At 32.6% G+C, this 23,902-nt stretch overlaps 1 protein-coding gene across 1 annotated transcript in view; it reads left to right on the top strand.

Annotated features, from left to right (window-relative positions):
- Nucleotides 1-23,902, top strand: part of LOC143256054 (NACHT domain- and WD repeat-containing protein 1-like) — a 189,344-nt gene that overhangs the window by 42,881 nt on the left and 122,561 nt on the right. Inside the window, exon 3 of the mRNA XM_076512703.1 lies at nucleotides 22,763-22,905. Coding sequence (XP_076368818.1) covers nucleotides 22,800-22,905 — 106 coding nt within the window. The 5' untranslated portion in view covers nucleotides 22,763-22,799. The remainder of the gene's footprint in view (nucleotides 1-22,762; nucleotides 22,906-23,902) is intronic.

Raw genomic sequence — 23,902 nt, forward strand, 5'->3', positions numbered from 1 at the left:
CCTTAAAAGGACGCATAAGACTAAATCACTGTATTATTCATAATTAAATCAACCTATTAAAAGGACGCTAAAACACGATTCTGTTTCAGTATTGGTCAAGTTTCTTATAATGAAAAATAATACATACTTTTTCTTTAAGTTTTATAAATCCGGTATATTGACAATCTACTTATGTTCTTTATTCTAAGTTTCGATCTAGAACTCGCTTATTTATTGTTTAAATTTAAATACTTGTTTGTTTGTTTTGTATTTTGGGCAAAGCTACTCAAGGGCTATCTGCGCTAGCCGTCACTAATTTAGCAGTGTAAGACTAGAGGGAAGCAGCTAGTCATTGCCACCCATCGCCAACTCTTGAACTACTCTTTTCCCAAAGAATAGTGGGATTGACCGTCACATTATAACGTTCCCCGGCTGAAAAGATGGAGCATGTTTGGTATGACGGGGATTCGAACCCGCAACCCTCGGATTATGAGTCGAACGCCTTAACACACTTAATACACAGTCTTAACTTCTTGAAGGTGTAATTGTTAAGTGCGTAAATAAATATAGGTATCGTCCATCTCACAATTTGGACAGTTTTTATCTTACATTGAAAGCATGAATAATACTTAACATCTTTCTATGTTTCACAAATTATACATATAATTTGGATGAGACACTTACTATAATATAACCAATATTTGTCATACCACTAGATGTAACAAATGAGCGACTTACTGACTACTTTTATTTAAGATATCAGAAATGTCAGATTGTTTAAAAGTAAGAACACTAACAGCAAATTACACATATGCGATCTGGAAACAGACGTTTAAGAGTTACAAAGGTCAGACACAAACACCGTAGACACTGACGTTAAACAGGATTGTTTGGAGGGTGTCGCATGACCACACTACATTGTACTGCTGTGAGATATTTCAACTATATATCTAGTTGAACAGTTGCAGTCGATGATATTTGTTCATTAGTCACATTGAAAAGAACATTACATGTTTCATTTTACATCGTTCAAAACTTTATCTACAGATAAACTTAGTTGTTTTTCAGATATACGAATGAACATCACCGGTCTTATAATTATTTGATTATTTCACCTTATAGATAAACTGAAAAACAGTATTCTGTTATTATATATACAGCTCACGTTGTGCAAAAAAAAAAAAATGAACTCTTAAAGTATTTCACTCCACTCATAATAAAATGAAAATTCGAGATCAAGTGATGACTAAAAGTCATAACAGATAAAAGTTTCTTTTGAGCGTACAAAGGGTTTTATTAACATTAAAATCAGTTACAATACACCATCGCTCTGTATTCACAATATACTTGAAACATATCATTTAAACACAATTATTTTTATATTTAATTAAACTGTACGTTTTCAAGTTGTAGTTTGCAATGATAAAACATGGATTATAGCAGTAATATATTTTTAAAAAATGTCAAATGTTGTTAAGGCACGGTTTTTCGCTATTGAAACCATGATGACAAAATTTTACACTTTCTTAAGCAGTTTTCAAAGCACCTTATACCAGACTTTCAAACACTTTTCCCACTTTTGACGTAAGGCTAATAAGCCTGTAGTTACTGCGACAACATCTAACACCTCTCTCGAAAGGAGGAGTAACATTAGCCAACTTCCAACGATATGGTATCTACCCACATGAAAGAGGATAACGTATCCAATCCTTAATCTCCTTCAATACCCTTGAGGAAAATTATGACGTAGAAGCTTTCTCATTCTCCAAACTTTCCATTATTGTCTTAACAAGCTTTGAATTAATGTAATTACCTTGTTCGATCTTATTGCCATCTAGAAACTATTCAGGATTATTAGACACGTGATGTATTAACAGCTAGAGATTTCACTAAAGAGATAGTCTGAAAACGATAAAACCTTTAACATTGTAGATTAGGTACCTGATATCGTGTACACCTAAATTCAGGTTAAGTAGTTAGCACACAGGGTCATCTACAAACGTTGTAATATTTTTCGAAAAGAGATACAAAAATGGAGAGCTTGCGAATAGTTGAGTATTCTTCTTCTGAAGAAAAATAGTCAACTTGTGTACAGCTAGCTAGGCCCGTGACTTATTGACAGCTAGAGACTAAACACGTAAATGACTAGACGTGTGACTTATTGATGACTTGAAGTGCATCACATCGGCAGACAGCTGAACGAGTAATTTTTCAAGAACGTACGCAACATAATGTACTTATGGAAACGTGGTAATAGGGCTAGCCTCCCTGTGGCACATAACGCATTAGTAATAAGGCACGTGATGTTGCAGGAATAATAAGAAAATATATGCAATACATTACATGTAGCAATGCGACAAAGGACGATGTTTTATCATTTTTCTCGTATGTCATATCTCACTGTACCTGTAGCTTTAGAAGCTGCCAACAAGACAATATAGAATATATAACTTTTAAATGGCAGGTTTTTAAACCTACAAGTATTGAAATTAATCCTGCAGCATTCGCAAAAGAAAGACGTGTAATTATTTTAAATTATACCTTATATATATTACAGTTCCCTTTACTATGTTATACATAAAGCCCAATTAGGTTTCAGAAAACCATCAAAATACTAACCTTGACATAATGGAAAAAGAAACCTACTACGTTGTATTTACTATGTTCATGTTGAATAGTGTGCTTGTTAAAAACTGATCTATATAAATATTGTAATAGGGTATGCTGCCTGTTGTATGTTCATGTAACTAATTCGCAGGGTGTGGATGTATCCTCATCTTAATTAATATAGAAGTCAATTTGGTCTATGTGGAGGTATATATAACTTTTTAGTTTTGCATTTTGCAGTTTTCATGCCTGTTTTTGTGTCCTGTACTACTACCTCGCCCCCTGTAGACAGATCTTTACCAAATTTTTCATGAAAGTTTGGTGGATCTATGCCGAAATAAGTGAAACCTACAGTTTCGCAATTTGTGTTTTGCAGCTTTATGGAAGTTTTTCTATAAGTGCATATAAGCGGAGCAACTTTTCATGTCGTCAGATAACTTTTCATTAATTATAGCTACTCACAAAGCTACTCGAGGGCTATCTGTGCTAGCCGTCTCTAATTTAGCAGTGTAAGACTAGAGGGAAGGCAGCTAGTCATCACCACCCACTGCCAAATCTTGAGCTACTCTTTGACCAACAAATAGCAGGATTGACAGTAACATTATAATTCCCCTATAGCTGAAAGGGCGAACATGTTTGGTGTGACGGGGTTTCGAACCCGCGCAGAGAAATATGATCCAAAATAACTGTAATCTCATTCGATCAACCACATAATTGTCAAATATCCTAAAACCATCTCCAGTTACCTTTTTTCACCTTTGGTCTGCTTAAAGATTTTAAAAAGCATCGTCCCCCTACAACTGAGAACCTCTGGTAAGTTTGTCAATAGGTGTGGTCTTAGAATGGCTTCGCCATCTTTTACAGAATCCTGTTACAGTGAGAACTGCAATGTCGGACAGTCATGTGTATCGTAGCCCTCGTCATCACATTGAGTACTATCATCCAGGGAAGACGTAGTTCCAGTCATTGACAGTAGGGTGCTGGACCATCGTTCTTATCAAGTGACTACATTTTGGTTTGTTTGTTTGTTTGTTCTGAATTTCGCGCAAAGCTTCACGAGGGCTATCTACGCTAGCCATCCCTAATTTAGCAGTGTAAGACTAGAAGTAAGGTAGCTAGTCATCACCACCCAGTGTCAATTCTTGGGCTGCGAATACTGGAATTGACAGTAACATTACAATTCCCCATGGCCGAAAGGGCGAGCGTGTTTGGTGTGACGGAGATTACAAATCAAGTGCCTTAACCCCTGGCCATGCCGGGTCAGTGACTACAGACGGTGAATGATAATCAAAAATGTGAACACTAACAAACAAAAATTAATTTATGTTGCTATTAGTCATACTTTATATTTATTTGTGTTTAATTCCGTTTCACACAAAAGTCTTGTAAGTTAAGTTGAAAAGTTCCTATCCTTCTAATTATGATTTGATTTTTATTCCACGTTGTAGTTTGTACACTGGTTAATTTATTTGTCTTCTAACTTTGTCGGTTTGTATGTATAGTTTAGCTTTGCTGTTTGAAAGTTTATGTTTTGTTTTTATTTATAGCAAAATTAAAAACATGCCGTGAAATATATATATATATATATTTATTTATTTAGAAATTCAAAAATCTAGCAATGTAGATGAAATTAACTTTACTGAGCTTACATGTTTTATTTCCTGAAACCTACCCAGTGGCACATCGGCATGTCGTTGGACTCACGCCGCTGTAAACCGAGTTTAAACCGATACCAGTAGGGGGTAGAGCGCAGATAGCCCATTGTGTAGCGTTGTGCTTAATTCGAAACAAGCCAAAATTCTTTCCTGAAATATGTAATCTCATTTTATGTACAAAATAATATATCAACACACCCTCAATCTTATAATACTAAAGAACTGACAGAACACTTTCAAGCAATGAAACAGATAAGCAAAAGCTGATCTTCAGTGAGGCGCGTCGCAAACTCTGCAAAAACACATATAACTATCATGAACAAAAACTGGTTAGAAACAAGAAGTAACAGAAAAAGACGTAAACGTGCTGATAATCAGACCACGAACTAGTTGGACAGTAGAAGTGGTGGAAAAGATGTAGGTGCTGCTCCAATAGTTTTGTTTCTAATGTGGCGGTTAATCCTGCCAAAACTCATTTCCGTGAAGCTTAGAAAATAACTGTTTTAGTTTCACGTCACTATTTCCATACGAACATATACTGTGCAAATCAAACTGTGTGATGATAGCGAAACAAACACAAAATTATTTTTGTAATGTACACATCGAGTAAAGCGAACTTAAATATTAATAAAAACACTTCCTGGATATGATATGATAATGTTCTTCTGACACTAAAATTATCAAACTGTTTTTGTTCGTGTCGAGCATTTTAATAAAAACATTGAAATGTTCTTATAAAAAAGTTATTTGTAAACAAGCCATTAAGAGCTTCATTCTCTTTTGTGTGTGTGTGTGGTGTCAACCTTTAGCTTATATAATACTTACAGTACAAATGTTTTTAAACCTTCAGCTAAAATTGGATAATGTTTTAAATTAATTTTTGTTACAAAAATATGCATAGGTAATTGGTTATATTCTAATACAGGAAGAATATAGATCTCAGAGTACATCAGTATTTGGTTACACTTTCATGCAGGAAAACAGAGTAATATCATTATGTGCAAGTAATTGATTACATTCTCATAAAGGAAGAATATAGTAATATCATATTGAACAAATAATTGATCACATTCTCATAAAGAAAGAATATAGTAATATCATATTGAACAAGTAATTGATCACATTTTCGTAAAGGAAAAATATAGTAATGTCATATTGAACAAGTAATTGATCACATTCTCATACAGGAAGAATATAGTAATATCATATTGAACAAGTAATTGATTACATTCTCCTAAAGGAAGACTATTATAATATCATATTGAACAAATAATTGATCACATTCTCATACAGGAAGAATACAGTAATATCATATTGTACAAGTAATAGATTACATTCGCATAAAAGAAAAATATAGTAATATCATATTGTACAAGTAACTGATTATATTATCATACAGGAAAAATATAGTAATATCATATTGAACAAGTAATTAATTACATTCTCATAAAGGAAAAATATAGTAATATCATATTGAACAAGTAATTGATTACATTCTTCTAACAAAAAAATGTAGTAATATCATATTGTACAAGTAATTGATTACATTCTTATAAAGGAAAAATATAGTATATTCTCATACAGATGCTTTTTTCCTTACATAAATATATGTTTAATGTTCACATTTCATCATTTGGTGTCTTCCGGGTAAGTTTTCATTAATTCTCTAATTGAACGAATCATAAATAAAGAACAGTTACTTTTTTAAAGATTAAAAAACCGATTGTTTGGGTTTTGAGGTATACAGAAACAAATAATGTTGATAAGAGCGTGCTTTCTAACAACTATTTTCAAAATTTCATCTGGTCATAGCTTTTAACCTTTAGAAGGTTTCAATAAGGAAAAATTACAATCTATATTTACACAAAGTTTGGGTGTTTTTATACTTTAAGTTTTCAACTTACTAACAACAGTATCGGGTTCAAGTTAAAGCTTCCACAATGTGCCGTTTTAGATACGTGATTATTATAGATCTTATTGTATATTTTTTATAACTTAGTGATTGTGAAGAGTTTCCTGGGAAGCCTCGTATATCATATCTTTCTCATTTGGAAACAGACGTCTGAAGGTGTGTGTAAACTTTACCAAAGAACAGACTCGTAATGGGTATTATGATGCTTTCTTATAACAAGAGATTGAATGTCTTTCTCTAAGTAAATACAGTTACACAATCGCCGAGTGCATCTTTATAAACATTGAGTTATGCTAATTAATTCTAAATATAGAGCATGTTTTCTATGAAGCTAAAGTGTTTCGCATTTTATTCTTGAAAAATAAATAGATGTGCCAAAACTGCGTCCACTGCCATTCACTTCTTATGATATACTGCGGAGAAATAAAACAATTTATCTTATTTCATTTTAAATACAGTAAAATCATCCACCGTATTTATTGTATTTATGTCATAACATAATGATTACGATGTGAAAAACAAAATACATTATTGCAAAAGCATAAATTTTGCAGAAAATTTTTGAGAGTCTAAAGTAAATAGGCATATAAAGTTTGTTTAGCTTTAAGTTTATTACGTTTGGTCATCGTGAAGTATATAAAGTTTATTAATCCTTAAGTATATGAAGTTTATTAAGCCTTAAGTATATAAACACTTTCTATGATTAGAATAACTCATCCTTTTATAGCGTCGAATTCAAAATATTTGTATTAATTTTTTGTTTGTTTGTTTGTTTGTTTTGGAATTTCGCACAAAGCTACTCGAGGGCTATCTGTGCTAGCCGTCCCTAATTTAGCAGTGTAAGACTAGAGGGAAGGCAGCTAGTCATCACCACCCACCGCCAACTCTTGGGCTACTCTTTTACCAACGAAAAGTGGGATTGGCCGTCACTTATATCGCCCTCACGGCTGGGAGGGCGAGCATGTTTAACGCGACGAGGGCGTTGTATTAATTATAGCAACGATTACACTCTAATGTTATTTATTTTTTTACTCTATTGGTTGAATAGGTTTTTTTCTTACGCTTTTATATTTATACTACTAGTTTATTTGTTTGTGTGTTTTTGAATTTCGTGCAAAGCTACTTGAGGGCTATCTGCGCTAGCCGTCACTAATTTAGCACTGCAAGACTAGAGGGAGGGCAGCTAGTCATCACCACTCACCGCCAACTCTTGGGCTACTCTTTTACCAGCGAATAGTGGATTGACCGTCACATCATAACGTTCCCACGGCTGAAAGGGCGTGCATGTTTGGTGGAACGGGAATTCGAACTCGTGACCCTCGGATTACGAATCGAGTGCCTTAACCACCTGGCTATGCCGGGCCCTACTATGTTATCGGCAATCTTGTCGAATGACAAATCAGCTTATATATCTCAATCTGCTTATAAAATAAAGAAAATGGATGTTTCTAGATTAATTTACTGTGTATTTTTAGGTGGAGGAAATGGCAATAATAGGTATATTCATCTGAAAGGCAGTTGTTTGTATATAAGTAAACGTTTTAGAATAGCAATAATACAAAACTACAATAATTTAAGAGAAAATTTTGTTTGTTTACAGTTAAGCATGAAGCTAAATAATGGGTTGTTTGTGCATTGCATACCACTGATATAGAAACCCGGTTGCTAGCGTTTTAAGTTTACAGACATCCCGCTGCGCCACTAGGGGTATTAAGATTTTTTTAAATTAAGTTGTTTTAATAGACTGTAGGCCTAGGATGTACTGGTGGGTGGGGCGTTCGACGAGCAATTTGCGTGGCAACTGTTGGAATCCTATCACCGAACATAATCGCCCTTTTATCCGTGAGGGGTCTTTATAAAATGACACTCAAACCCACTATTGGATCAGACAGTTGGTTGTAGGTAATGTTGATTAGCTGCCTTACTTCTATTCTGTCAGTTTAAATTGAGGAACTGCTAGCTCTGTTAGCTCTTGAGAAGCTTTGTGCTAAGTTAAATAAACATATCAAGTTATTTATTTTGTTTGTCACATTAAATATAAGGATTTGAGAATGCTAAATAACAGACTGTTTTGAAACTATTTGAAAGAGAAATAATTTGGTTTGACAAAAGCATAAATAATCTTTGGTTTGTTTTGAATTTCGCGCAAAGCTACTCAAGGAAGGCAGCTGGTCATCACCACCCACCGCCAACTCTTGGGCTACTCTTTCACCAACGAATAGTGGGATTGACTATCACATTATAACGCCCCCACGGCTGAAAGGGCGAGCATGTTTTGTGCGATGGGGATTAGAACCCGCAACCCTCAGATTATGAGTCGAATGCCTTAATCCAGCTTGTCATGTCGGGCCTCATAAATAATATAACTAAATTTCTGTTTGAACATATAATTAACAAAAATTTATCATTCTAAACATTTTGTTGATATATCTTTCTAGCTTTTTACTTTTTAAGTATTTATTTACTGTCTCTACCTTTCTACTGGTTGTTTTTCACTCTGACGTTTTGTTCATTTCTAGAATCCTGATTTAGTTTTATCATATTTCTGAGAAAGACTCGTATTTCAATGTTAAATATTTAGCATGATACAGTAACCTCGTTAATATTTAGGCCTCGAAATTTACAGTGTTTAGTACATTTGGGAAAAAAAACACTTTTAGGGTTAGCATAATATTTGATGTAGTCATTGGCTTCCTGCTAAGAAAAGTGATAACTAAAACATCTACAGATCAACTTTAGCGAATGATTAGTCTATTTGAGAAAAATAGTTGAAAATTAATTAGTAAAACAGTGTAGTATGAAGGAATTATTATGTAACTGTTTGTATTATCCACATAAGACGTTTCATCACGTTTTTAAGAAGTTACATAAACCTACATTTATTTCTTTAAAACAAAACAAATATACCCAATCTCACCTGACCTAACCTTAAAAAACCAATCTGTAAAATCAATGGTTCTCTAATGCTGCAAAGTGCAGTCTTCAGTGACTGATATCGTGTTCAGTCACATAAAGATAATCACTGAAAAACCAACTGAAGGATACCTTATTTGATTTAAATACAGTGATACGAACTATGCTTTAGTTCTCTTATAATTTTGTTTTCCGAGAAAGATCCTAAATGCAATATATTTTCATGATCTAATATACTTTACTGCGAATTTACTTAAGTATTCGATACAACCACAGAATAAATAATACAGATGGTTTGATTTTAATAAAACTTGTTAACTCTTTTCATTGTTTTTATCTTTGCTTTATTACAAAATTACTTTGAAGTTTATGATACGTATTGTAAAATAAAAGATTTAAACCAACCGTATTAAAAAGAAAAATCCAAGTATTTCGATTCATCAACGAATTGCTTTAAATCTATAATTCTTTAATATTTTGTATTATAATTTATCTTATATACATATATATATAGTTTTCATATTAAATCTGTATGTGTAAATAGCTATTTAGAGCTATTTTTATCCATATAGTGTTTCTACTCATATTCTTTTCACACGAACACCATAACTGAGGATTAAACGAGAAGAGAAATTGGAACTGATTTCAGACAGCATACACGTAAATCTGACAGTTTTACCATTATATATTTAGATGCTTGGAACGATTCCGTATTTCTAAACATTATTTAATCAACTGCATTGTTGAACAGTATAACCCCCACAACCATTTTAATAAAGAAATCTACACTTACGTAATATTAACTTAAGAAATTACATGTATATTTGAAGATAAGGGCACTTAGTTCTGTTACACTTAACAATAGATCATTTTAATAATACTGTTCATAGTTTATCTTCATACAAAGAATAAACCTAATGTGAATGAACTGTGTATATTGCTCCTTGATAATGATAAATGATAAAATATAAGGCTGTAGGACTAGGTAATGAAAAAAAATATGCTAAAAGCTGAAATTATCATTATATGTTCTTTCTATACCCTAAGCCTAACTCAGTTATTAGTCGAATCATCCATCGTCAGTCAAAAATGCCTATGACAGAAGTTATCAGAGGACACAATAATTCATGTAAATTGCGAAGATACATATGTGTAAGGAAAGTTTCCACAAACTATGCACGTTTAGAAATTATTCAGGTTGGGTTCTTTTTATGCTTAACGTCAAAACAAACTGTTTCTTTAAAAAAACAACAGTCGTTTGAGTAATACAGAATACAGTCTAATACTATTTTGTATTTCTTGGTTCTCGTTAAAGTCGTATTTCATCAGTTTCTCAGCAAACTTTTCGCGCAAGCACATATTTTTCTTTTTACTTTTAATTAATTAATTACTCGCGTTATTGGTCTCATTATACCTCATTTGCATGTTTTGAATTTAGAGTTGGTTATCATAAATTATAACACATCATTAGATTGGGATAAATTAAATCAAATACATCTATAGAAATAATTCCTATTCATTTTTGGATGTAAAAGCATCTTTGATACGCCTGTATATTTATTATCATTTCACTGCGGTGCTTCTTTATAACTTTATAACCAAGGACAATAAATTTGTTTTTAATGATGCCACGTCATTTAGCGAATAAAATAACGTTGTATATACCTAACAGTGTAAAGGTTAAAATTCCTGGTAGCGGAAAATGGTAATCATTACATTTACAAAAAATAAATAAATTATGAAAATAGCACATCCCTAATTGAAAAAAAACGGTTCGTTTTCCTAGAAATGAACAATTAACAGTTCATCTATAAATATTTTATGCTTGTATTTACGTTTTTATAATATTACTCTTTTGTGTTTTGTACAGACCGCATACACGCTATAGATATTCACGTTAACAATCCTGCCAAAGCTTTGTACAACAAATACTAACGATTTTGCATAGTTTGAGAATTATACATACCTTTTATAGTGTATTTTAAAATAATTACAATTCTCTATTGCCGCTTTACACGGCTCAAGATTTAGGCTCGTTTGTAGAATAGAGTGTGTTTCACATTTCGTGGAATTCCGCTAAGGATAATTGTTTTTCTTACTGTGTTACTAATAAATCAACCACAAATATCACTGTGTTAGACTATCTTTAGAACTTAATAATTTTGTAGACACGTACACTTTTATAATTCACAGTTCCATATTGATTCCTCTGAGACATTGTGCGTATCACACATAACTACGCAAAATTTTTAAAATCGTGACAGGTATAAGTAATGTTTCTCTAGAGTATAAACGACATGCAGAGTTTTCTCAACTAATTATCAAAATGACTGAGATAATTATTAGATGTTCTCATAGTATGGAATTCTGGATGAATAATTCCCCCATATTGAACTACATCTGGTCAGTTACTCATTTGCTTTAAAATGCATTACAAAGTGATCATAAATCTCAACTAACCCCCCCCAGAAAAAAAAAAAACTGTTGCTTGTGCAAACTGTTTAGAAAACTTTGAAAATGTATTGAAATATTGTTATTAATTAAGTTCATTAAAATTTTAGCTGCAATGCTTATATTTAAATGAAATAGTAAGAAAATATATACATATTAAAATACTATTATTTTACCAACTTATACATACTTTACTACTTTAGTTGAAACACATTTTTATAACGTTCATATTACCACTGTAATGGACATACGATAAGAAGATAAGACAATAACTAATACTTTCTCGTGAAATATGCAAAACCTTAACTTAGATACTAACTCAATTTATTGACGTTTTCCTTACACGTAAAATTAATAGGCCCACATCAAAAACAAACCAATTCTTTCATAACTTTGTTCGTTTAGCAGTTTATAACAATGTAAGTGAAATGTTTAAAATTACAGCATCGTCAAGGTTTATAGATATAAAAATAAAACAACAAAGGCGTTTGAGTCAATCGATCCTGGAATTAATTAGTCTATTGATCAATAGACTTTATACGTAGTTCCTATTCGCTCTTGACTTTGCTAGGACTTTAAATTGCCCTCTACTTACGGACTCATTAACATTCGTTCAAAAGGTGGTTCTTGATACTTTCGAATAAAGTTTCACGTTCTTGAGAAAAAGAACTGTTAATAACCTAATGGTTGATCTAATAGAACCTAAAGAACATATAGAAAGAGAAATATTCGATCGTTCTTCCTGAAGAAATACTATAGAGTCTATGCCGGTTTAAAATACATCTCAGTTCAACTTGAACGTATGCCATAACTAGTGTAACTCGTTTCTAATCAAAACTGTCTCTTTACCTGTCTATGGCAGGATTAAAGGAGTTTGTTTAAATTAGCCGGTAACTATTGTGTGTATGTGTTGTTGTTTTTCGTAAACAGCTAGAAACTGTTAAGAAGCATTTATCAAAAGTGATTTTTACAATACCCTTATAAATCATGTTATCCAAGGCTATTTAAGATATGAGAGTCCTTATACACAGCCCTATTGGAATGTTATTAGATAAGAAAATATATTTATTTATACAATATGCAGATAAACAGGTAATTTCAATTGGAAATCAGTTACACAAGATATACCATAGTGGAAACCCTCATGTTGAACTTAAATATATTTTTAAAACCGCATGCAGATTTCAATTTTTCTTCGAGTGCAAAATCAGAAACCTATTCTTAAAACTTTTAATGTGGTATATGAACATAAATGTTCTTTCGGTTATAATGGATTCCACACAAGTTGGTTATTATTTCGCATACAAAAACATACAAATTTAAAGTTCTCATTATCCTCAAGAAACATGAACTGTGTGAGTATAATGAATCTACAAACAGAGGAAAAGTTTAAGTGCCCGCAAACACAGAGAGGGGACATAAGTTGCGTATCAAATCTATTGATGAATACCCTTAAGCTTGGATTAAATGAAGAAGACAAATAAAGAATATTTAAAAGCTCGTTAAAGCCATTATTTATCTTCTGTTTGTATTTTCACAATTTATTATCCGTCATCTGATACTGCAAGTAAAATGTGACAAATACGAATTTAAAACAGAAAACGAAAATCATTTTCTTTGATACGAACGTGCTTTGTTTGAAAGTTTCTATAAAACTATCAAAAGGCGCATGGTATAAACTGCATGATTCTGATATGGATTTATGTTGATTTAAAGCTATAACCATACGTTTTGCCTTTTTTTTTAATTTTGCGCAAAGATACATGAGGGCTATCTGCGCTAACCGTCTCTAATTTAGCAGTGTAAGACCACAGGGAAGTCAGTTAATCATCACCACCCACCACCAACTCTTGGGCTACTTTTTTACCAAATAATAGTGGAATTGATCGTGACTTATAACGTTCTCACGGCTGAAAGGGCGACCATGTTTGGTGTGGCGGAGATTCGAACCCGCAACCCTTAGATTACGAGTCAAGAGCTTTAACCACCTGGCCATGCCGGGTCACTTATCCTTGTTACAGAGCAAAAATTTTAATTTTAAGCTTGGCAGTTTTCTGTCTGTCTTGGAAATTGATCGCTTTGTATTTGGATTCTCTTAAGCTAAGTTGAAAACATTTTTCACACAAATAAAAATATTTCCCACTACAATACTTATGTGGAAATATTATTATTTATTTGAAAAAATGTTTTTAACTTAGTTTAAAAGAATCCAAATGTAAAGCGAGAGATTTCCAAGACAGATAGACAACTGCCCATCTTAAAATCAGAACTGATGGATTCAGAATAGATGTTGGTTTGTTTTCGAACCTCCAGTCATCCTCATTTACCAAATACAGTATTTACTTTAAGTTATCTACCACAGAATGTTAAGTTTAAGAAGATTTAATGATCCCAGCGATTCCTTAATAACTCTGCATGTAAAAGAATCGCATATTAACTGTTAATTTTGAGGGTATTTTTTCATTACACTTTCATTACAGTAGGGCCAGGTGGTTTCTATTTCGACTGTTTCTATTGAATTAAGCAAACACTTCGCATGATATCGGTACATATTTGCTTGAATGTGTAACGACGGTTTACGTTTCACCCCCAAGCCTGCGTGTCTTGTTCTGGTACTTTATTTTCAGTTGGGTTTGTTAATTAATCGAGTACGGATTGAGTAACAAGTAAACTAGTCTTAGCAGTGTTTTCAATTAATGTAAATTTAAACTAAGTTAAGCTCTTATTCGTATTATTAAGAATCATCACTTGGTCTTGAATCTGTTGTTATTCTGAGCGAAATTTTGTATTATCTTGAGGCCATCATATATTCAATTTGTATTCATTTCTTGGCAACAAAATATTTTAACTTCTAATATACGTGTTACTAGCACCTGACTATTTTGTTTGATTACCAAAATTCTAAGGCTTTGTGTTAACCATACTCAAAGTTAAGGTTCCAAAACTGTAACTTTTGAAAAACTCTTCGAACAATATCGTATGTGTCAGTCGTAGTATTAACAATAATACAATATATTTAACTATACTCTGAATGCTTATATTTTATATCCGATTGTTACCAAACACAATATCTGATAACTTCAAGGACTTAATTCTAAAGTGTTTATCAAAATTATCTAGCTAGCCATCCGCTACTAAAGATCTGGGTTAAACTCTTGGGTGACGTACGTGGTCTCATGTGAACCTTATCAGCTTTATAAAAAGATCTTTCTAAATTATTCATGTACCAAGCAGTTTCTGAGTCCATGATATTATTTTATAAGAGGCTGAAAATAATACTATTGGCCACACCAAAAGATGTATAACAAATAACTTCGCAATCAATTTCATTGGGGCTCCTAGGTATTTCACCCAGTTTGTTTTTTGCCAGTTTTTTTAATCTGAGAGCGTTAATAAGGAAAATACGTAAACGTGCTCAGCCTGAATATGTGGACACTAGCCATTGTGAGCAGTGTGGTGTTCAATATAAACAGGGAATCCTAAATAGTCGCGACTGTAATTAGATTTCAAATTGGTTAAGTAAGATATTGGGTTATGAGTAAAATGTTTGTAATTGCAAGGAACAAGCTCGGAATCACTCTATGAGCCGCTTCGCTTCGGCTAATTATATTTGATGCGATGCATATTCTGAATAATCTCCGTTTTATACAACATGTTGCTAAGTTCAAATTTTTCCAACATAAATTATATAAACTAGCAAATTACGTTTCAGCATTTCTGTTAATTTTTAAATTAAAAGCGTGTGCTAATAAACCTATGTACACGCCACGCTCTTTTGAAACTTTCAAATGAAAACAATTTAACCTAGCACAAGTTAATACAAACAGCTATATGACGAATAAACTTTAATTCAAAATTTTCTCGATTAAATAGTAAAGATTTTAATTCAGTAGGTTTATAACTTTAACAACTACACTTAATGAAGGAATACTATACATTTCCCTCAGTCATTAGGTGTGTTGAGGCGTGCGACTCGTAATCTGAGGGTCGCGGGTTCGAATACCCTTCGTACCAAACATAATCGCCCGTTCAGTCATGGGGGCATTATAATGTGACGGTCAATCCCACTATTAGTTGGTGAAAGAGTTGGCAATGGGTGGTCATGACTAGCTGCCTTCTCTCTAGTCTTATACTGCTAAATTAGAAACGGCTAGCGCAGAAAGCCCTCGAGTAACAAAATCAGACATTAGTTTTGTTAAAAGCTGTATCTGATGATAGTATTAAATATCCCATGTATAACTTCAGTTTCACAGTAATATAACGCAAGACATTTGTCAGCTTAGCATTAATTAAAACAGACTTTATATAATTCAACAAACTACATTTTAAGAATAACATTAAAACAATACTTGAATGACAGGAACGAAATTTATTTCTATTTCATTTAATTTGAAAGCATTAATACAGTGCGTTTGAAAATTTAGCGCCTTCTACTTGTAATCAACTGAAGCTCCCCTTCAATAGACTAAAAATTCAGCATATATATATATATTTAGTAACCTACAAGGAGGAGTTAATACGTAATATTAAGCAGATTTTGAATAGGTGTTTATTTATTTTTTTTTTAATTTCCCGTATAGTTACACGAGAGCTATCTGCGCCAGCCGTTTCTAATTTAGCAGTGTAAGACAAGAGGGAAGGCGGGTAATCATTACCACTCACCGCCAACTCTTGGGCTACTCTTTTGTCAACGAATAGTGGGTTTCAGCGTCACATTATAACGCCACCACGGCTAAAAGGACGAGCTTGTTTGGTGTGAAGAGAATTCGAACCCGCGATCCTCTGAATAAGAGTTAAGTGGTTGAACAGGTGTCAACGAGATCAGAATTTCGACGTTTCGTAGGTGGTGTGATATCACCAGAAATCGATCTTTCTTTATTTAAAAAAAAAAAAAAGGCAAGTCGTGCAAATACGATGTTTATATAGTTTCGCAGAAACCGCAAAGCATGTTTGTTAACGCAGTAAGCGATATCTTTCTCAAGATTTAAAATAACATATGTATGTATGTGTGTGTACTTACCAAAACCCAGGTAAAACGTTAATTCATAAACTAAAAAGATGTCATATCAATCGGTTTCGTGTAAAATAACCTGTATAACAGAAAGATTTTAAAAAAGCCCACCTAGTGGCACAGCGGTACGTCTGTAGACTCACGCCATTAGAAACCGTGTTTTTGATACCCATGGTGGGCAGAGCACAACTAGCCCAGTGGGTAGCTTTGTGCTTAATTCCATACAATCAGTCAATCGATTTAAAATTAATAGAAAATGTTAATAAGAATTGCAATAATTTATCCGAACCTATTTAAAATATTATGTTTCAATAACATAAAGAGAAAAATATAGATTCAATCTTAAAAATGCAAAAAATATACCAAAAACAATTGTGAAGATAGAAACTGACAAGAATTGGATTATATTTTTACGAACATAGAACATGTTACAATAATTGACGGTCTTTACGTTTATGTAATATCTTATGAATGTTTAAGTCGTTGTTTATTTTGTATTTTCTGAACATAATTTCATGACGTACCTTAAAGAGTGAAGATTGAACATAGGTCAAAATTAAACAATAAACTCATGACGGCTAAAAGCTTGTTATTTTATTATAGCCTGAAACTCTCTTGCTGTATCAAAACTACAAAGTGTATGTTTAAACAAGCTCGAAACGAGATATTTTCCCGACACGGATTTACAATGCTAAAATCAAGGGTTCTATTCCCCTCGATGGACTCAGAAGATACCTTGATGTAGCTTTTCGGTAAGAGAAGCGCACATCATATGAATGCTTCGTATTAATTGTACTTACTGATTATAGCTGGTATTTAATTATTACAAGTTACAGATTTTACAGTGAAAAAAGAACATTTTTAAAGTAGATTCGACATTTCAATCAGTGATGTTTTTCAACTCAGAAGTAATCAAACATATTATTGATGACTGCAACTTGTAATAAAATACATCAGTGATGTTTGTTTTTCTCAGAAATAATCAAACATATTATTGACGACGAGAAACCCACTTGAAATAAAAATGTATCTCAGAATGGCTGGTATGGGTATTAACACTTTTATTGATAAGCAGATAAAGTGTTAATACCTATACCAGCCGTTCTGAGATGCATAATCAAGCATATGATTTGAATAATAAAGTGGTCTTTATGCAGACAAAGCTTTCTGATTCCCTAATACAGTTTGAAGCAGCACTCAGTATCAGAAACGTGGTTAACCATGGGGATTCGCAACATTATTACATATCATTTTCTTTCATTGCTTTGTAATAAGTTACTTAACTCACTACGAGGACATTTCCGTATGGTGTGAGTCGTCATTACAATACAATTCTATGTTAAAAATAGTTTTATCCAGCTTCGTATTATGTATGTTGAGTTTAAAATATTACACAACGGTATACCTCTAAAGTCTCAACTAAAAGTCTAAAGGTTTTTAAAGTTAAAACCTGGGTTTCGATACCCGCGATGGACACAGCACGGATAGCCCATTGTGTTACTTTGTGCTTGACAATAACACACACAAATATTTTTTTCTATCGAAATATTCTAAGATTTCACCCGATTATCACGTGTATCCTTTACTGCACATGACACAAGGTCTTATTAAACCACTTATTGTTTATGTTATACCAATTATTATATCACAAAATTTTAGCTATATATGTACATATACATCATCTAAAAAATCTTATTATAGAACAAGTCCATCCGATTAAAGAGAATAAAATATTTTTGGAAGACACATTTGAAATATTAGTTTTCCCAGATCTTTGGCGACAGTCGATTACACAATCTGGATAATCAATCAAAGTTGCTTCTTAAAAAAAACATACTTTTTACTACGTGTGTTCCAATAATCGACGGACTGTAAGAAATATTGATCTATATTCTCTGGTAACAGATATCTTTTTAAGAATCTTGAAATATCTCACTTTATTTTGCTAAATTATTGTATATATTTTCTTCGGAATCATTTCTAAAATCACATGTAATCATACATACGTTTATTATCTAACAATATATATGTATGAAATTAATAATACATACGTTTATTATGTAACAATATTTATGTGTGAAATTATATGGAAAAATTCATTCTTTAAAGAAGGTATTAATTTATCAATTCTACCTATGAAGACTGTTTTGATTCATCTAACCAATTTGTTGCTTTTTTTATAGATTTTTTTTAAAAAGCCTGTCGTTTACAATTTGTTTTGTCTAAAACGATTACAGCTATCAGAGCATCAAAAACATGCTAATTAATAATTAACATCACTTTCGCTCCCCACTGGTACAATGGTAAGTCTACAGATTTACAACGCTGAAATCAGACGTTCGATTCCCCTTTATAGACTCCACAGATAGCCCCAGGTGTTTTGGCTATATGCAAACATAAATAACAATAATTCTTCTGTTTTCTTATTTATAAATACGAAAGGCAGGGATAAGAAAATGTGGTTGGTGTCGATATATAAAAAAAAATCTCACTAGAACAGATAGAACCAAATCCTTCTGCAGTGGACATCTCACTCCATGAAATGTGTTAAAACATTATGAGTTCATCTTAATACACCCATTATTTAAAATATATCGCTTAATTTTCTAAAGTGTTGTAAATCTCGTTGCATAAATCGAGTTTATCATCCAAGGTTTCCTTTTTTCTGTTCGTGAAGATTTTATACTGACATAACTAATTTAAAGCAAACGTTTTAAAATGTCATACTTTAAGAGATAATAGAACTTAAAATATTACAATGCAGTCTTAATAAAAAACAACAACATGCATACAACTATCTCGGAAGCAAAAAATTAACTTCCCAATTTCTAGAAAGTGCATGTTATTTGTTTATAATTCTAGTTTATTGTTTTATAAGCTTGTTTTATAAGTACCTGAAATAAATTCATATCATAATTGTTTCCGATATCGAGAGATTGAAAACGAGAAAAAGCTGTCTTAACTTCATAGTAAAACATCGCCAGTTTAATAAAAACACTTTGTTCTGGTAATGACAATGGGTAGTCACAGCCCTGATTAAACTTGTAACTTGGTTATTTTTCATTTGTTCTACGTTTCGAACTGGAGATCTCCAGTTTTTCTCTTTCTCAGTTGATATGACCTAGATTTTCGTATTACGAACTGTGCACATTTCAATAAAACTATGTTACACAAATTTTGTTCCTGGATAGTATGTGTTATTTCTTAATTGCTTATATTGTAAAAGTACAAAAACTGGCCATTATTCCCTTGAAACTTTGCTTTTGTGACCTCGATAATGAAATTTAGAAATTAACCTATTTTCTAGGTAAAAAAGGGCAAACTTGCAAATTTTCGTTTACATAAGGTCTGAATAAAACAACATATGAATGAAGATTTACATATATTTATACTCAAGTTATACAAAAATATTTAGGAGTGAGTAGTTTTTGAGATTTGCGACTGTAATGTAAATCACTTTCATGTATCAGCCCCAAAATATAGTCTCCCATCATGTTTTCATTATACGCTCCCAGGTCACAAAAGTAAAATTTGAAGAGACAAATAGGTCTTTTCCATTTACTTTAGGCATAATCAACCGGGAAATAACGTTTTCTTCCTGGAACAAGAAAAAGTAAAAATTTGAAGTAAGAATGTCATATGCAAAACACATCATAGCATTTTTGTATCAAGACGTTACCTGTGAAACAGAAAATCTAAAGTAATACTGATAAATAGTAAGAACGACACGTTATTTTACAAAATCATTCTCTAAACTTTAAAACCAAGTTTTAGCACATTCAAAACGAAGTTATTCTTAAAAGCATTCTGTTACATTTTCAATATCATACAAACGAATTGGCCTAGCATGGCCAAGCGCGTAAGGCGTGCGACTCGTAATCCGAGGGTCGCGGGTTCGCGGCCGCGTCGCGCTAAACATGCTCGCCCTCCCAGCCATGGGGGTGTATAATGTGACGGTCAATCCCACTATTCGTTGGTAAAAGAGTAGCCCAAGAGTTGGCGGTGGGTGGTGATGACTAGTTGCCTTCTCTCTAGTCTTACACTACTAAATTAGGGACGGCTAGCACAGATAGCCCTCGAGTAGCTTTGTGCGAAATTCCAAAACAAACAAACAATACAAACGAATTACTTGGATTGTAATTAACAAACATGTAGCATCAATATTATATGATATAGGCTTTAATTATAAATCTCAAGGCGATGTAATATTGAATTTTATATTATGACTTGGCTGAAATGATGGAAGTTCACAATATTCACTCTGTAGATAGCTCGAGGTAGCTTTGTTTTAAGAAAACACACACATATTATTCAAAATTATAGTTTTTAAAAATTCGCAACATCAATACTTCTTTCTACATACGAAAAAGTATTTTATGTATTGTTAAACTTTATCCAACCGTTAGAAGCCTGAAGAGACTGAAATATACAAGAAAAGTATAGCGTATCTTAAAATGAATATACCAAAAATAAAGTTGAATAACTTTTTTTATTATTTGAGATAACAACAAAATTCAAAAAAAATATATTCTGAAGGATTTTAAGACTAATAAAGGTCAATAATTATTTGTGAATGTGTTTTATTTCCGTTTCCAGAACTAGGCCTTTTTTTGAATAAAATGGCAACTCATGAAATGTTTCTCCGATTTCACCCCTTTGGACTTTTATCTTCGAGGCGTTTTAAAACAAAAATATATTATACTTAGACAACAGATCATGAAGAAATGAAACTTTCTATCCATGACACTGCCTTCTCCATCTCTATGCCTGTATTTCAAAACATGTTCTCAGAATCAGGTTTATTATAGTTAATGATGAAAAGAATATCAATGAAAATTACAAACCTTCAGAAAATACTCGGTTTCTAATTTTGTTGTTATCTCAAATAACACAAATGTTATTCAACGTTTTTACTGGTATATAAATTTTTCGGAAACCCTGTATTTTTTGGGAGATAAAGTCTATGGTTACCGAAACAGTCACATAACTTGAAGAATGGTGGTTTCACCCCGAAAACACATTTAATGATATACTAAATTTAATTTTAACTGCAGATTGTAAGACTTAAACAAATGAACAAATAGATCATTTAAAATTACGTACCATTTAGAGTTTTTGTTCTGGTTACACGTTTCTATCTGAACAATTTCGAATAGTTACTGAACACCATACTAACAAGTTCCCCAAGGAAATATGTTGCCATGGTGATTACGACTTTAAAAAAACTGGATGATGAATGAAGATTATGAAATCAATATAACGAGGACTGGTGCGCTCGTGAAACCTAAGCGAGAGGATAGTATACCAAGAGCGGACGGACAATCATCTCGAACGAAATCAATGCTTTGTCAAGATTTACGTCAAAACCACCGTGGAAAAGCTGTGTCACCACTAACCTTGTAAATAGATATTATAAATCTCTGTATTAAAGAATTTTAGACTTACCAAAATTAACTTATGTTGGAGATTTTATTTTCTATCAATTCTAAACTGAACGTAAGCCATCAGTAAACAAGTTTGTTCAAGCATTGTATTAATCGATATTCTTAGTTCTTGTTATGATAAAAGTTAGCTGGCTTAGCCATTTGTTCCAAGCAAGGTTTACTAGGTTATTTCTTTTTTTTTATAGTGTCACTTCGCTAATACTACAATCGCTCCCATTTGTTTTGTATTCTGGTAAAGTAAGGCTTTAGTAAATCTACTCTAGAAGTCAAGGGCAGGATTTCGTCAGAAAAATTAGCCAAGCAATGTACTTTTTTAATAAATTGTAGAAACGACAAGGCATCACTGTGTTTTAATACAATAAACACGTTTCTCTGTAATGTTTATGAAGTAGATGCTTATATCAATAATTAAATTTACTGTATTATTAGGATTAAAATGAATCCAAACATTATTTAAGTTTATTTTATAAATAATGTTGGTCCTCCAGCGATAAACAAATAATTATAGTTTTTTAACGAAAGTTTTGTGATTATTATTAATTACATATTAAGCTTCCCTTTATAGATCTATGTAACTTCAGGAGTGCAAAAATGTTTATAAATGTTTATTGTACTCATGTTATTTCTGTAATAACTGTTCAAAAATTTATACTAATTAGCTTCCAATATTAAAAAAAAAAATATTCCAAACCATACTCTCTCTCTACTGAGTGGTATTCAAAGAAACTCTTAATGTATAAATTAACACTAATCTTTTGATTTCTCTTTTTGTTGGGATTTTTTCTTTCAGAATGACGTAAGTAAGAACTTCCGCAAACGCTTCAAGGATGGTACTCGACCAGGATGATATCGTCCAGTCAACCCTACACGGCACTCTGACGAACGACCCTCCTTCTCGAGTCGTCAAAATTTTCGTCAGCTCTACTAAATCAGGTGAGCTTTGAAAGTAAGTGCTATACAATAAACTGAGTTCTCCCTCTATTTATTGTGTAATCCACCGCACAAAGGACCAGGTGTGACCCAGTAGTCAACATATCCTGACAGTGGATCTGAAGATTCGTAATTCTCAAACTGTTGCTACGGAAAGAAAAGAAACTGCTATCCGCACATTTCAGCCTGGTTATGCTATAAGAATGACTGCCAAATCCAGCTATTCGATCAGACTAGAGTAGCCCAATAGTACGCTAGCTACCTTTCTCTAGTGCATCAGCTCAAAATTGCGAACGGATTTGCACAAAATCCTAAAAAAAAAAACTATCGTATTGTAGCAACTTTATTGTGAAAAGATTTTTGAAACTGAACATGAACTTATTTTGTGCCATCAAAGTCTGCATATATTAAATCAGATTTTGTAATTGTCTGCATTTTCAAGCACATGCAGTAGTCTATTACCTGGCGGATACAATCCTCTAAGGTACTAGTTCCCAAACTTTAAACATTCGTTTAAATATTCAGCCTTATCGATGTACCACCATGAAGAGTGTAGTTAGTGATGTGTGACTAAAGTCTGAGAGAGCGAGATAGTCACGTGATAATACACATAATGTGCATGTACTTAATTAATGATTCGTTTTTTTTATTTGTTTGTTGTTGTTGTTGTTTTTAATTTCGAGAAGAAGACAGTATATAGAATCACCAACAACTTCCATTGATTCTGGGGTCATTGGAGATATGACCAGATTCTGCAGGTCATGTAACATCTGCCAAAGAACAGTGCCTAGAAAGAAGATAGCAAAGATGCCACTAAATGAATGACTTTCATAAAAGAGCCATTCAGCAGAATAGCTGTGAACTTGATTGGACCACTAGCAGCTGTATCTGACAAGAGCAACTGGTATGAGGTGACAGTAGTCATCTATACAACATACTAGTAATTGAAATAGTAGCAAAAGCTTTCCAGGAAGTGTTCTACAGAGAAGGCTTCCCAAAA

Source organism: Tachypleus tridentatus, chromosome 7 (genome assembly GCF_004210375.1).
Source record: "Tachypleus tridentatus isolate NWPU-2018 chromosome 7, ASM421037v1, whole genome shotgun sequence".
NCBI classification, from domain to species: Eukaryota; Metazoa; Arthropoda; class Merostomata; order Xiphosura; family Limulidae; genus Tachypleus; species Tachypleus tridentatus.